This window comes from Equus quagga, chromosome 16, assembly GCF_021613505.1.
Source record: "Equus quagga isolate Etosha38 chromosome 16, UCLA_HA_Equagga_1.0, whole genome shotgun sequence".
Classification (NCBI taxonomy): domain Eukaryota; kingdom Metazoa; phylum Chordata; class Mammalia; order Perissodactyla; family Equidae; genus Equus; species Equus quagga.
The window spans coordinates 18,044,383-18,061,354 of NC_060282.1; the positions used below are offsets into that span (position 1 = coordinate 18,044,383).

At 40.8% G+C, this 16,972-nt stretch overlaps 1 protein-coding gene across 3 annotated transcripts in view; it reads right to left on the minus strand.

Moving 5' to 3' along the window:
* TBC1D31 (TBC1 domain family member 31) overlaps positions 1-14,341 on the minus strand; it is a 64,924-nt gene extending 50,583 nt beyond the window's left edge. The window contains exons 1-4 of one of the 3 annotated variants that reach the window (XM_046642386.1): positions 14,178-14,341; positions 9,939-10,085; positions 6,109-6,224; positions 2,484-2,662 (exon numbers count right to left, since the gene is read on the minus strand). In XM_046642386.1, coding sequence (XP_046498342.1) covers positions 2,484-2,662; positions 6,109-6,224; positions 9,939-10,085; positions 14,178-14,254 — 519 coding nt within the window. In that variant the 5' untranslated portion in view covers positions 14,255-14,341. The remainder of the gene's footprint in view (positions 1-2,483; positions 2,663-6,108; positions 6,225-9,938; positions 10,086-14,177) is intronic. The other 2 variants (XM_046642385.1, XM_046642387.1) reach the window with 2 other exon arrangements.
* Between the last annotated feature and the right edge of the window lie 2,631 nt (positions 14,342-16,972).

Genomic DNA, 16,972 nt, shown 5'->3' on the forward strand with positions numbered 1-16,972 from the left:
ATTGCTAATAAGAGATTATGCATCTATTTAATGTAGTCAAAAGAAAAACAATACAGTTGCCTTACAGCTTTTTAAGAAGATCTGTAATTGCGCTGAGATAATCCCATAACAGAGCTAGATCATAAATAACAATAATTGTAGATAATAGTAACAATAACAACAGTAACAGAAACAGCAGCAGCTGCAGCTTTCATGAAGCACTTACTACACGAAAAGCATTGTGCTAAGTGCCTGCACACGACGTGTCACACTCAATCCTGAAACCAACCCTGAAGTGCCATTACTATTTTCATCTTACACATAAATCGCGTATCAAAAATATTTAACACGAATCTGCTCAAGCCTTTAGAATTAAGTTCTAGTTTATAAGAAGCACAGGTGAGAGGACAAGTTAAATGATGTAATGACGGAACAGTAAGACAAATCCAGCGTGTGGGGCATTTTTCAAGACAATTGGTCTGGTCTGTCTCTCAAAAAAAACTAATGTCATGGAAAAAAAATGGTGGGAGGCTGTTTTAGATTAAAAGAGCCACCATAAAATGAGACCCATAGCATCATGTGTTACCATATGTCATAAAGAAAAAAAGATCACAAAAGTTCTACTTAAAATAGAGAAACTGGAATAAAAATATAGGTTTAGTAAAAACTTGATAAGAATAAAAATTTTACTTTTAAGATAAGTTTACAATTATTTCCTATTTTCAACAGAATAAGCCAGAAGTGGCAACCACCTGAGCCATCTCCACGTCTTATACAGCCAAGGACCTAAGAATGGTGTTTACATTTTTAAATTATTTCATTTTAGATGGCTGCATAAGTACACACATAATATCCTCAATCTTGCTCTTGGCCTGCAAAACCAAACCTATTTACTATCTGATCTTTTGAGAAAAAGTTTGCTAGTAACTTACAGACTACAATGTTCTGTTATTTTAGAACAATATATACATGTACTGCATATTATATGCGTACTTATATGCATACTGCATATTATACATCCATTTTCTACATTTAATTTTATTCTTCTATCACTAACATTTGGAGTCTTATTTTTTAAACTAAAATGTCTAAATGACGAAGCAAGGTTAGAATTGGCAACCATCCAGTGTATACTAATTTTAATTTCATGGTAAAAGAACAGATGGTTTTTGTGTCATTTCATAACTCTGCTTCCATTGTGGGCTCAACTCCCAGTGCTCTCTTCTTTGGAATTTAAAATTGAATTTAAGTACTAAAGCAATTAAAGAAGAAAAGACCTACTAAGTCATTTGGCTTAAGTGCCTGATGAATAAGCTAGCTACAACTTTTACCTTTTTCTAATTATTAAAGGCAAACTAAAGAACTCTGGGATTTCCATGGAGACTACAAAACAAATTTGTGGTTGGCATGCACTGCTAGATGTTCATGTTTAATAATCAAGAAATTAAAAGCAACACTGCATGTATAATATAACCCGAGGCAAAATAATTAATCACACGGGAGGCTCAGACGATCCTGAAAACAGTATGTGGTTAATCAAATAGAAAAAAATTAAAGCTTAAGAACAAAAAGATTTTTTAAAAAAAAGTGACATACGTAGTCAATGAAATATTGATCAGTAATAAAAAGGAACAAACTACTGATACACACAACAACATGGATGAATCTCAAAAACATTATGCTAAATGAAAAAAGCTTTACACATATCACTACTGACTGGCTCTATTTACGTGAAATTTTAGAACAGACAAAACTAATCTATGGTGGAAAAACATCAGTGTTTACCTGCGAGGGGACAGGATGGAACTTTCTGGGATGATGGTAATGACAGGTCTGCACAGGTTATAAAGGTGTATGTATTTGTCAAAACTTAACAAATGAATACTTAAGATTTGTGCATTTCATTATATATAAATTTTTACATCAACAAATACTGAACCCTAGTCAATTAAATGCAGGCTTAAGTATTTATGGGCAAATATACAGATGTCTTCACTTTACTTCAAAACGCAAACAAGAAAAAAAGTGAATTACTGAACAGAGGGAGAGAAAGATAGATAGGTCCATAATATAGTTTAGTAACATATAAATACAGTAAAGCAAAGTATAGTATAGGAACTTGTTAATGGTGGACTATAGATGATGAGTGTCATGAGTCCACTGCGAAATCCTCACAAAACTGCTGTATGTCTGAAACTTTTCATAACAAAATTTTGGGGCGAGGGTTTAAAAACTAAAACAAACCCAATCAGCTAAATAAAAACTATCATCTCACTAAAGCTGAAGTTACAGACTACAATAATAACTGGAAAAAAAAAAAAAGAAGAAAAGCTCAGTAAGTTATAAACTGCAGCCACAGGCAACATTTTCAGTTCTGCAGGCCACTTCGCCTTGCTTGTGGCAGAGTTATGAGAACATAGATACGTGGGACAAAGTGAATCATCACTCTTATATCATCTATAAATCCTGCTCACCAAGAACGAGCCCGAGAAGCCCTCACTGACCTTTTGTATACCCACAGACTGGAGAATATTCAGCTTCCGCTTCCTCTGAAAGGTGTCCAAGTCCCAGAGCTGTGCCGTATCAGAGGAAGTGGTGATGGCGTACCTCCCCGATGCATGCACGGAGATCGAAAACACTGACGACTCATGGCCTCTCATCCAGCTAACCAGCTCCTTGGTGACTGAGGGGAAAAGTACAACAGACAGACAGGTGCAACACTATGTATCACCCAAGAACTGATTCAACTGATGGCCAGGTACCCACAGAAATGGAAGGCTGTGGCTAGGCGATAAGCTGCACTGTGGGACACATTAGTAACGTGTGTATCATGGAGGTATAAGGAGATGAGGCTGACAAAGGGTTTAAGAACAGCCTTAAATGCGACACTAGGGAGTTCGGGCTTTCTCATGTGAGTAATGGTTTCATGCTGAGGAGCACCAGTTCTGGTCTGTGTTTTAGAAAGAGCACTCTGAAGACATATGGTAGATATACTGGAAAGGGGGAAGAGATTAGTCAAGACAACTCATTTATTTGCTGCTGTAGTAATCCAGGCAGGAGATAAGCAGGGTCTAAACTAAGAATGTGGCAATGGAGAAAGGAAGAAATTAGAGCTAGGAAGGAGAAAAATCAAAGGGATTAGTGATCAAATGGATGGGTTAAGATACAAGAGGAGTTAAGACTCCAGCGGTTCCAGTTTAGCTCTGGAAACAGATGGTGATACTATACTATTAAACGAGGTAAGAAACACATAAGGAGGAACAGATTTAGCAGTGTGGGAAGAAGAGACGAATTTGATTTCTAACATTGATTCTGAGGTGCATGTGTGTGTGTACATGTGCATGTCACAAACAAGCAGACGAAACAGGCTGGTAGGGAAAATGTCAAAAACTATTCATGATAATTATCAATGTGTAGTAAAATTACAAGTGATTTTTAGTTTCTCTTTACATTTTTCTGTGTTTCCAAAGTTTTCGACAGTGGACATGTTTTGCTTTTACGATCAGAATTTTTTCCTCCAGAAAGATGGAATTGAGGAGAATAGTCAGAAAGCAAGATGTAAATCTGGGAAACATTAAGATACAAAGTAGGTCAAAACTGAAGACGGAGGAACAGATAAACCCTTAGGGAGAGGGTAGTGGTTCCAAACATCAGTGTAAAGTCTGGCATTAATTAATGACCAAGTTCTCATTGGCCCTGAGTAAAATGAGAAAAATTAGGATCATGTAATGAGCTTTTCATAAAGCTAAATTTTAAAGTACTAGCTTTTAATTTTGTATTATATCCGTATAAGGTTATGTTTAAGAAATCCCTTGGTTTATAAAATGAAGTTCTATTGTTTTTTCCAATGTCAATTAGCAAAATCAAAAGCTAACAACCTGTGTGGGTTCCTCTACTTTTTCTTTTTAATTGGGTCAAAAATCCAGAAGTCTAGAAACTACTAGAAAAATCCAGGAGAGAGACAACTAAGCAGCAGCCGGAAAGGCAGGAGGAGAACCCAGAGAGAGAGGAGTATGAAGACTAAGACTCCTAAAGTAACCCAAAGTGGTAAACGCTACTGAGAAGCAGGGTGAAACGCACAAAGAGGATCTAAACAATCAGCGGCTACTAATGACCTGAGAGCTGGAAGCCTCAGCAGCACGGAGTGGGGGGAGCAGGAGTCAGAATCCACTGATGGATGCTGTGAAGCAGCAGGATGTGGCAGTGACGAAAGAGGGAGGTGGAGACAACATCTAAGGAAGGGGCTTCAATGGGGGGGGGTCAATAAGACTGAAGAGACTACCAACAGAGGAACTAAGAAGAGAGGAAAAGAGAATGGGTGAAATCCAAGGAAAGCAATCCCAGATGAGGATAAAGACTTAGTTTTTCAGAAATTCTGTGACAGTAGTGTTTGTAATACCAAAAACTGGAAACAGTTTAAAGGCCCAAAGTAGGTTACAGGTTAAATAATTATAGTACTGTAAACATCTGTAGAATATTAGGTACTGATTTTAAATATACTAATTTTCTATGAGGCTTAGAAAATGATTCCACAAAACAATATAGATAGGATGATCATATATTTGTTAGAAAAGGTCTATGCATAGAAAACAGACTGGAAACAGAGGTCCCTGTTATAAAAACACTGACTGCATCTCTGGACATCCTGAAGCATGACTGCTTTTCCTTCCTGCGTGTACAGTGAGAGAGGAGCAGTGATTAAGAGCAGGGACCCCGCAGCTAGACTACAGATGAGGAATCCTGGCTCTACCACTCACAAGCTATGAGACCTAGGTCAAGTTACTTCTGCGCCTCGGTTTCCACATCTGCAAAATGGGGATAACAGTATCCATTTCCAAGGGTTACTATGATGACTAAAATTAATTAATATGTATAGTCATAGAGCAATACTTGGTGAAGAGTAAATACTATATAAGTGTCTGCTATCACTATTATTACTATTGTTATTATCATTTATATATCTTTCTAAATATAACAATTACTTTAATAACAAGAAAAAACAATACAATTGAGATTTATTTGTTTTTTTGAGGAAGACTGTCGCTGAGCTAATACCTGTTCCCATCTTCCTCTATTTTATGTGGGATGCCACCACAGTGTGGCTTGACAAGTGGTGCTAGGTCCGCACCCAGGATCCGAACCTGCAAACCCTGGGCCACCGAAGCAGAGCATGTGAACTTAACCACTATGCCACTGGGCTGGCCCTGAGATATTTTTTTTTGCTAATAAGAGCTTCATTTTAGAGAACTCTAAGTTCCCTATTAAAAAACACAATGTCGTATAAAATACACAGGTTATATTAAAAAATATTATTCTTGTATCTGTGTAGTAAGGAGTTTGGCCCTCAAAGAGAGGTCTTCGGCCCCTCTGGCCTTTGTCCAGCCTCCTGGGAGGCAACCTCTAAAACCCTGGGGTTTCCTCAGTGATAGGAGTGTCTGTCATTCCTGGTAGGTCCTCAGACCTCACAGCAGATGGCATGTGCTAAGGAGTGAACCTCAGAGTCGGGGCTGGCCACACCAGAGAGACCAACCATGTGAGTGATTAGAAGGTTGGGGCTGGGGCCACGTGATATCAGCCCGACCTCCAGAGAGGAGGAGGGCTGGAAATTGAGTTCCACCAAGTAGGCAACAATCCAACCAATCACTCGTATGATTAGGAGCCTCAGTAAGAACTCTGGATATCACAGCTTGGGTGACTGTCTTGGTTTGGCAATACTCAGTGCAGAGGGCTACACACCAATGCCGAGGGTAATGTGTCCCTGAAGACAACAGAGGCTTCTCCTTTGGGAGCCTCCCAGATTCCACCCTATGCTTCTCTTTCTTTGGCTGGTTCTAATTTGTATCCTTTAGCTACATTAAAACTACTATAATCATAAGCATAGTGCTTTTCTGAGTTCTGTGAGTCATTCTAGTGAACTATCAAACCTGAGGGTAGTTGTCGGGAACCTTGAATTTGCAGCCAGCTGATCTGACATCAGGGTGGCCCTGGGACCCCCAAACTTGTGGTTAGTGTCTGAAGTGAGGTCCGTCTTGTGGGGACTCTCCCAAACTGTACAGATTGGCAAACTCCTTGCGGTACTTCAGTCTACATTTTACTCTGCTTCAAAAGGTAAACAGGAGGACTTCTTACCTGTATCGAAACATTTAACAGAATAATCAGCTAATGCCACAAGGAATTCAGACTTCCTATGAAGATTAAAGGCCAGAGCTGTGCAAGCTTGTGCTGTTCGCTGAACAAGATTAAACCTAGTAAGAGATGACTGCATTAGTATCAGAAAGTCTTCCAATAATCATAAATTTTACATTGAGGAATCCTTAGAGATGAAGAAAATAAAACCCAGAAAAATGAGCTCCCACTTTGGTAGGCCAAAACCAGATGATGAAGAACGCCAGGCGCCATGTAAAGGCTCTTGGATTTTACTCACGCGAATGGGAGCCGTCAAAAGTTTGCAGCACAGCAGAATTATGAGCAGGCATGTCTTTTAGGAAGATGATTCTGGCAGGAATGGCAAACGGATAGCGCAACAAAGAAGAAGAGATTATTAAGACAGCAAGCTGCTACAGAGCATCTCAACCAGAGTTAGGGGCATAAAATAGAAAGGGCTAATAAGAGAGGTGTCGAAGTCAAGCGGAAAGAGACTTGGTGATGTGTCAGATATGGCATGAAGAGGGAAGAATCAAGAATTGCTCGGGTGTAAAATGAAGAATACCTATCTCATAAGTTTGTTGTGACGATAAAATGAAATGATATACAAGTGCTTAGCAGAGTTCGTGGCAAAAACTGGAATTTAATTTACAAAAAAAATTAAGTTTTCAAGCTTGGGCAAAGGGGAACAAGTTTGAGAGTAGGAAATAATAAGCCTGGTTATAAACATGTTGAGTTTAAGGCCTTTGCAGAACATTTAGAGCTGTGCTGTCCAAAAGAAATATAATGAGGGCCACACGTGTAACTTAAAATTTTCTAGGAGCCACATTAAAAAAGTAAAAAGAAACAAGTATAATTAATCCTAGTAACATATTTTATTTAACTCGGTATATATCTAAAATATTATCATTTCAACATTTAATCAATCAAGAAATTATTAAGGCGATAGTTTACGTTCTTTTTTTTTTATACTAAATCTTCAAAACCCAAAATTTATTTACACTAACACCACATCTCAGTTTGGACCAGCCGTCTTTCAAGGTCTCAAGAGTGACATGCAGCTGGTGGCTACCACACTGGACGGTCCAATCTAGAAGGTATCCAGTAGGAACAGAAGTGATCTGAGTTAATAGCATTTAGAGGGTAGCTGAAGCCTGAGGCTGGGTGGTGGTGAGAATATCAAAGGGAAGCCATGGAGTATGGAAGGAAGCAGGCCCAGGGCAGACACCTGTGGAGCACAAACGATAAAGGGGTAGGCACCGGGGCAAGAGTCAGCAAAACAAGGGAAAAATGGCGAGAGAGGTAGAAAAATCAGGAAAGAGTTGTACCTTGAAGCCAAAGAAAAAACTATCAGGGGGGGAGGGGAAGACAAGAGTGTTTAATACTTTAGTAAGATGAGAATGGAATCAGACAGGCCTGGTTTCAAGTATCAGCTCTGCCATTTACTCCTCTGCTCAGCCACGAATAGTCATACAGAGAAAAGGGACAGGGGACAAAATAAAAGGAACACTCATGGTGCGAAGTCCCAGAGGAGGCTGTAGAAGATAGAGATTAGCACTGGAAGACATTAGGATCACCTATTTTTATGAATAAGGTAGCAGAGAAGCAGGGATGGTGAAACTCACAGATGTACCTGAGACCGTGGCTGGGGAGGAGGAAAGGAGGAAGCTTGCAGGCATCTATGTTCTCAGGAATTAGGAGGCTAGGCAGTCAGAATAAAAGTAGAGTGAAACACAAGGAAATTGGTAGCGGTTTGGAATACTCAGAGGAGAATGGGAAAAGCAAGTAATGACAGACAAGCAAACGAAGTGCTAAGCATTGCTGATGCTGAAGTTCATTATTCTATAGAGTCAATCAACAATTGTCTGATTTTGTTTAGCAGTGGCAGCAAAGAAAAGACAGTTGTATTGATTAAAGATTGGGAATTGGCAGGGTAGGCTGGGCAAGAGTAAAGCATGGGAGAATTTTTGGTAAAGAAGAGAATTTTTTTGGTAAAGAGCAGAAACAAAGATTAACAGATTTCTACCTTGTAAGTCAGAGATAAATAAATCATATATGACCTCTTCTTTTCCTGAACTATTTGAGAATAAGTTCCCAAGATTAGGTTTCCCACAAACAAGGAAAGTCTCCCATATAATCAACCTATAACAATCAAAATCAGGAAATTTACATATTACCACCATCAAATCCTTAACTCCCCATTCGATTTTGCCCGTTGTCCCAACAATGTCTTTTAGAGTAAAAGGATCAGTCCAGATTCATGCCTTTGTCATGGCTCTAATCTCCCTCAATCTGGACTAGTTCTCCAGTCTTTCGACAGCTTTCATGACCTTGACCCTTGTGAAGATTACAGGCCGGTCTTGTTAAACAATGCCCCGCCCTTAATTTAGCTTTGTCTGGTGATCCCACCGATTAGATTCAGTGTGCATGTCTTTGGCAGAATATCACAGAAGTGACCTGTGTTCTTTTTGCTGCATCCGATCAGGTGGCATGCACATTTTGATTTCTCTCACCACTGTTTATATTAACTTTAATCATTTCATTAAGGTGGTGTTTGCCAGGCTTCTTCACTCTTACTTCCTCTGTAATTAATAAGTATTTTGTGGGGAGGTACTTTGCTAATATGCAAATATCTGTTCCCACTAAACTATTTGTTTGTTTGTTGATCGCAGCATGAAGTCATGGATTTCTACTTTATCGAATGGGTTTTGACCCATTAGTATCATTATTTATTCTGATGCTCAAATTGTCTCCAGTATGGCCAGAGGGAGCTCCATCAAGCTGACACTTGTGTACTTTTGACACATCCCCCTCATTCTTTAAACAATCCCTTCTTTCTGGCTATAAAATGTAGGGGTATCTTGTACTTTCCCTGCCTCCATCCTGAAACTGGCCACTCCTGCAAGGATTCCTGACTCGTTTCAGCAGAGTTTAGTGGTATTTAGAAAAGGAGAACTGGGCACTGAGTATATTCACTGCTACTGGGGTGCTGTTGCTTCTGGGCCCTCTGAGTGGACAAAGCTAGGGAAATATACATACATATAATTCATTCATTCTCTCACACACCCCCCTCCATTTTTATGTCTTGCTATATATATTCAAAACCAAGAGTTCACAGTGATACATCCAACTCCAATCCAGTCCCACGTTCATTCTAGCTTTCTTTTCTCTCTTTCCATATTTGTAACTCCTCTTTCCAACAGTGAGAAATCTGCCCCCATTATCCTCAACATATTTACTCATTTGATCAAAGCCCGCTGTCTTTCCCATGACTGCCTCATCCCTGCACAGACACCTTCTGACCCCATGGCCAGGCCGATGCAGCTCTCTCTCCCGCCTACCCCGGCTGCACGGATGCCTAGGCTGGTCAATCCCACCTAATTGCTTTTGGACTAAATTGTTAGCAAAGAAAGAGCAGAGAAAGAGGAGTGAGGAACGGTTTTTCAAAGTTCCTGGATCTGGTATACTGTGACAAGAACATACAAAAGGAAACTGTGTTCTTTCTAAATTGCCTAATGAAGTAGCAGATATTAACAGATAAGTTAGGAACAACGAATTTTCAAATTTAAGGAAAAACAAGCTACTAGAGATACTGTTAAACCAGTACTTTAATTCTCTAAAAAAATCTAATCATATTATCTTTCTCTCCTTTCCTACTTTCTTCCATCAGCACTTATGACAGTTTTTCACAAGGTACTTGAAATATAGCAAGAACCTCATAAATCTTTCTGAACAAATAATAAATAGCAGGTACTAAAATAGTCAGTGAATTAATAACTTGTTAAATAAGATAAAAATCAAAACTGTCTGCGTACCTGTTTCCATACAAGTCAAACACGTAGATATTTCCTTGATGGTCGCCAGCAAGTAAGCAATCACCTGAGCTATCAAAAGCCACATTCAAAAATCGCAGAACTTTGGGAAGGTAATCAGAAGTGTTGTGAATGATGTTCACTATAATTCTGTCAAAAAAACCAAAACACATTAAATTCTATGTCAACCATTACTTAATATTATGAAAAATATGGCTTTTGTTGCATACTTCACTAATTTTGAAGTTTTCTGGCCTATCCATTCCTCCCTCTCCGGCTGCCGCTCCTTTTCCTGTCCTAGAAGCAACCCTACGATGATTTCTGAAAATCGTTCAGAAAGTTATTCATGATCAAAGTAGCTACTGTTCATTTATTCAGTAAATATCTGAAAACTCACTATGTGTCAGACACTGAATAAGCCGGGAGCCAAGAGTAATTGATAGACGTGGGCCCTGCCTCACAGAGCTTTCAGTGTAGTGGTAAAGACAGACATTAAAAAAATAACACACATACATGAACAGATTTATAAAATGGGATTTAAGTGACAGACAACAATAGGCTTTGATAAGAGAATGTATTCTAGATCGAGCAGTTGTTACATTAAGCAACGGACACATTAATCTTGCTAAAAATTATGTAATTAGTGAAAAGTAGTGAGTTATATATAAATCACAAGCTACCAGATGTAACAAAAATTTCAATTCAATATCCTAATTTAAGACATCCTAGTGAGATTTTATTTTTGTGATACGGAGGGCTTCAGCGTGAATTAAGTGTACATGAGTTTTAGTTTTATTTCTAATATATTTACCATAATACCCTCGAAGGTGAGCTTGCTGAGCACAGGGACCCTGTTTGCCCATCACTGGATCCCACACCTTGGCCTGCACTTGGCACACAACACACAAGCACTCACAACATGCCTGCTGAACGGATGAGCGCTTTAAGAAGTCACTCTTTTAAAATCCATATTTATCATACTTCTATTCAAAAGATTAAGAAAGTTTACCAAAAACAGAAAAGGAAAACTTACACACAGGAATAAAAAATGAACACACACTAAAATATTAACAGCAGTCGTCTGTGAGTAATAGAAATACGGCCAATTTTTTCCCCCTTCTACTTTTCTGTATTTTACACATATTCTTTAACGATCACATTCTGCTTATTTTGTTTATAACAGAAAACACAAACTTTATTAAGAACACGCAGCTATATTTGTCTAAGGTTACTATTTTTTGAGAGGAAGATCACGTACCATGAATGTGCTGAAAAGAAAACTTCATAAAACTTGCAGCACAGAATAACTAACTCCTTAAAACAATACATGTGTATATATTTGGTGCACAAAGATCAGCACAATCCCATTCTATATTGCAACAATAGTTTTTAAATCATAAAAAATGATCTTAATTGACTTTTTGTGAATTTCTGAATTTTAATATTAGAAACGTCTATTTCCTCATTATCCCTTCATTGAGGCATGCTAAATTGAATTAAGTGTATTAAACATTTTCTTCAGTTTATCTAAGCATAAGGCTTTTCAGACTCATTTTGGGGAAACCGCAAACTTCTTACAATGCTATTTTTATCTGGTCCCTGACAAACATCCTTGGCTTGAGCAAACGTGAGTCAGGTGCCTGAACCCTCTTCTAGGCCCATCGGCACACTTCCTTATGAAACCTAGTTTCAGCAAGAACCCTGCTCAGTGAGTTTAACCAGAACCCCCTACCCCTGCTACTTGATCACCCTTGACATCCCATCAGGTTCCTCACCCTTCACCACCTTCCAGGGGATGTCTGCTCCCCCTGGACCGTCTTCAGCAAGAATCCAGCTCGTCAGTTTAGCCAGGACTTCCTTACCCCAGAAGTTTCCTTTTAGAAAGTTTCCATCCACTGACCTTCACTCTGCTCCTTGGCTCTACGTTCCCGCTGGCCCATGCTGCATTCGGATTGTACCCGGCTCTATACTGAGGTCTCTTTTCCCCTGTTGAAATAGTCCTGAATAAAATGTGTTTTCTACCACTTAAACTACTGTCCAGCTCTGTTTTCTCTTTGAGATCCCCAAGAGGGGGTAAAATAAACGTCCTGAACTGGCAAGTAATAAAATCAGAATGTTCCCTGGTAACTAAACTCAGAGCAAGTGACTAGCCCTCCAGTCTTTTTTCTGTAACATTTACTATGTTTGAATTACAAAATTACATGATCATTGTTAAAATGTGGAAAATACAGGAAACACCAAAAAATAAATAAAATTGATTATAATCCTACCATCTAGGTACAATTACAATTAATAGCAACATTCTGTCCTTCTGATTGTTCATATAAATCACACACACAAGTATTTATTTTGCAGCAACGTCTTTCCATTGCTCACAGGTGGCCTGACAGAGTTCTTCAGTCGTTAAACATAATAAAAACATCAACTATTGACTGAACACCCAGATGCATGGGACTATTTTAAAGTCTTCATAATGCCCTAAGATAACCCTGGCTCGTAGGTGTGATGACCTTCACTTCCAGTCTTAGCGATTAACTTGCCTAAGGTCGCAGAGCTAGTAAACAGACTTTGACTTCAACTAAAGTCCATCTGACGCCACGGTCAGGGCTCCTTGCCTCTCTCAACTCCATAACAAGGGGTTTCAATGAACAAAAAGAAAGCTATGCTTTAGTGGAAGAAGCAAATAAGGATATTTGCACAATGAACTTTTCTTTCATTTTCTGAATCTTGCATGTTTTATATTTTATAACAAGAGAAAGAATTACTGTAGGTTGGCAATGACTTTTAGAACATTTTGAGAACATTAGAACTAGGGTTGTTATTTACATAAACTCCAAATTTGGAAATGAAAAGCCCTACTCTACAGAAAAATTTGTATTCAATGGAAGTGAGGGACACCAGCATTGTTAGGGGGCTGACAGCAGCCAGAAACCAAACAAGCTGCTAGTACAAGGCTGGGCCCTGAGCTTTGGGCACACATAGCTGGCACCTAAAGTCTGTTGATTTGTTGAGGAGCAACCAAAGGATCAACAGGAAAATCACTAGAACTCTGAAACAGGAACTGAAGTGATGCAGCAAAGTTGTGATTGGCACCACTTTGGGGCACAGGCTTCCATTAAAGTCACACAAGAGAGGCTGAGCCTCAAACAGGACAGATAACTGGGAACAGAATGAAAAGAAGGGCTGAGGGAGGAGCGATGAATAGGCAGAACACAGAGGATTTTTAGGGCAGTGAAACTACTCTACAGGATACTAGAATGGAGGACAAGTCATTACACATTTGTCCAAACTCATAGAATGTACAACCACCAAGAGCCAGCCCTAATGTAAACCATAGGCTTCAGGTGATAATGATCTGTCAAAGTAGGTTCATCAGCTGCAACAGATGTACCACTCTGGTGGGAGATGTTGATAATGGGGGAGGCTATGCATGTGTTGGGGGGGGGTGTACACGGGAAATCTCTATACCTTTGCTCAGTTTTGCTGTGAACCTAAACTGTACTAACAAATAAAGTCTATTTAAAGAAAAAAAAGCAGCGGCGCTGGCTATACCTGAAGGCCCTCCTGCATTGTAGAAAGTACACCTCTGCCTCCGACACAAACAGGCTAAAATACAAACTCCAGAGAACTAGAACTTTGTTTTGTTACGCTGCAGTCCCCCAGCACTTAGAAACTTGGCACATAGTAGGCGCTCAGCAAATAGCTGATGGATGCATGCTTGTCTGAACACACAATGATTTAAGGATGGATAAACTGCGGCATTTGGAAGAAAGAGAGAAGCGCACTAGTCTCCTCCCCCCGCATCCGTTCCTCCTCTTGCGCTCCTTTCCAGCTGCAACAGATATTTACTGAGCATCTACTACGTGCCAGCATCTACTACATAGGGGTACTATGATCAGGGCAGGCAGAGTCCTGGCATCACCGGAAGCGCAAGTTCTCTCACGTGATCTGAGGACCACCCGCCTCCTGCTTCACGCTGAACCCGACCAGACCCCTGCCCCCAGGGCTGGGAAGGGGGTCCCTGCGGATCGTGGCATCCACAGCACACGAGACTCAAGTTACCTGCGTGTCCCGAGGTCACTCAACCCAGGGATCCGGGGCAGCGTCGGAGCCAGAACCTGAACCTCCAAACCCCCTAGACCCTCCCCAACTGCACCTCAAATGCCTCTCCGTCGACGCGGGTCCGCCCTCCCCGGCCCCCATGCCCCTCCATAGCCCGCGCCCTCACGCCACGGCCTTTACCCGTCCCGAGTGGCCGGGGACGGCTTGCGGTGCCATATCTTGCCGCTCTCCTTGTTGCCCAGGTCCGTGCTCTGCATGTCGAAGGCCCGCCGCGCCTCCGCGGGCACAGCGCACAACTGTCCCGGCTCCTTCCCGGCAGGCCCCGCGCTCCCGGCCCGGGAAACTTAAGAGCCGACAGCAGCGGCCCAGGTCCCCGTGGACCGTACCAACCGCGCGCAGGACGCCGGCCTTTCTGTTTACAGCCAATCGGAAGGCGGTTTCCTCCCAAACTGCCCAGGCGACCCCTCCCGCTCTGGACAATGGAATCGGCCAACGACCTTCTCTTAGACTCCGCCCCTTTTTGCGGTCCGTCCCCGGGGACCCAAAGCCTTCTGGGAGTCGTAGTTTTCTGCAGATGGAACGTGGGCGTGAAGAATCGCCTTGGGAATTTTGCATTCTGGGCGCCTCGCAGGGTTTTAGGGTACCAGCGGAGGCAACAAAAGTGATTTTCTCGTCTGGTCCCTGCATTCCGTTCTAAATTGCGTTTGGGGATTAAGGAATTGTAGAGACAGGCAGTAGAGAAGCAAGGACCTAAATGTGTTGAGAATTGAGAAATTCTTTTTACAGAACATTCAGACTCCAAGATCCTTATAGATTAGTCCACTCTTCTTGACCTTCTCACCATCGTCCTGATTATTTTTTCAATTCTGTAATCTAACAAGAGCTCCAGTATTATGGTGTCCAGTCCACCGATCACGGTCCAGAAAAGTAACAACGTCATCAACAACCAGTTGCGTTGACGTTATAGAGTTCTTTTTTGTAAAAATTCACTTAGTACTTCAATGGTGCTTACTAGGTATAGAGCACTCTTCTAAGTGCTTTTCAAAGATCGACTCATTTAATTAACGTAATCCTCATAGTGAACCTACAACATTGGTGGTACTGTTACTCGCATTTTTAGTGCTCTGTGAGGTTGTGTGTTGGTTTCCGGAGACAGTAATAAATTACCAAAAACTTCATGTTGTAAGTCAACAGAAATTTATTCTCTCACAGTTCTAAAGGCCAGAGTCTGGAATCAAGGTGTTGGCAGGGCTGCTCCATCCAGAGGCTCTAGGGAAGATGTCGTTCCTTGCCTTTTCCAGCTTCTGGTGCTTGCTGGCTTCCTTGGCTTGTGACCACATCACTGCATTCTTTGCTTCCATCTTCACATCGCCTTGTCTTCTCCTTCTGTCTCAAATCTCCTCTGGTTTTCTCTTCTAAGAACACCTGTCATTGGATTTAGGGCCCACCTGGATAATCCAGGATGAACTCTCCTCAAGATCCTTAACTTAAGTACACTTGCAAACACCCTCTTTCCAACTAAGGTAATATTCACAGGGATTAGCATGTGAACATATATTTTGGGGGCCCACCATCCAACCCACTACAGGTAGGTACTTCTAGTATCCCCATTTTGCAGACAAGGAAATTGAGTCAGAGGGAGAGCCAGGATTAGAACTTTAGTCTTTTCATTCTTGGTCCCCATGTTTTTCTATGACAGAAAAATGACTTAAAAGATTTATATGGGAGCCAGCCAGTGGCGTAGTGGTTAAGTTCAGCACACTCCACTTCGGCAGCCTGGGTTGGCAGCTTCGGATCCCTGGCAAGGACCTACAACACTTGTCAGCCATGCTGTGGCAGTGACCCACATAGAAAGTGGAAGAAGATAGGCACAGATGTTAGCACAGAGCTAATCTTCCTCACGCAAAAAAAAAAAAAAAAAAAAAGAGGAGGATTAGCAATGAATGTTCGCTCAGGGCTAATCTTCCTCAGGAAAAAAAAATTATGTGGCTGTGATATTTAAAAAGCTCAAACTCTATCAGAAAAGCAAAACTCTCAAAAAAGTTGACCAATGCAGCTTTTAAAACTTTTAATATTGTTACCAAGGGGTAGCTTGAACAGACCAGACAACTTTTAATAACCTATTGTAGAAGAGACAGCCACATCCCTCATTTTTGTTTATTGGATTTAAGATGGTAATAAACTACATGTATGAATGTTTGTATTCCTATTCAGGAAACTTGGGGTGTTAAGTTTATGGGCACCTAACTTGAAACACAGGTTCTTTCCCAAATTTCTATCCCACTCTGGTCATCAAACAATGTTTTTATCGGTAGCAGAGACAGATCTGCTGGATGATTTCCTTAACTACTGTCCTTTATCCTGCCTGCAGCTCAGCTTGTATGGGCTATCACAGATCATGTGACCATCCTATTCAATTGTGATGAAGAGGTTTCCATGTCACTTTACACTTATCTTTGGATTTAGTTGGGCCAAATCTAAAAGTCAGGCAGGCAACTGAAGAGAGATGTACCCACGGCTGCCAACCTTCTATTCATTATAATCTCCCAATTTTTTTTTTTAAAGATTTTATTATTTCCTTTTTCTCCCCAAAGCCCCCCGGTACATAGTTGTATATTCTTCGTTGTGGGTTCTTCTAGTTGTGGCATGTGGGACGCCTCCTCAGCGTGGTCTGATGAGCAGTGCCATGTCCGCGCCCAGGATTCGAACCAACGAAACACTGGGCTGCCTGCAGCGGAGCACGCGAACCCAACCACTCGGCCATGGGGCCAGCCCCTATAATCTCCCAATTTTTATAACCCAAGTTGGTAAACCATTGATAGTTCCTTTCTGAATCACTACTCAGTCAGTAACTGACGCAGCCTATACATTTTTTGTTTCAGCTTTATTGAGGTGCAATTGACATTCAATAAACTACACATATTTAAAGTGCATATTTTAATGTTTTGACATAAATATACCCCTGTGAAACCATT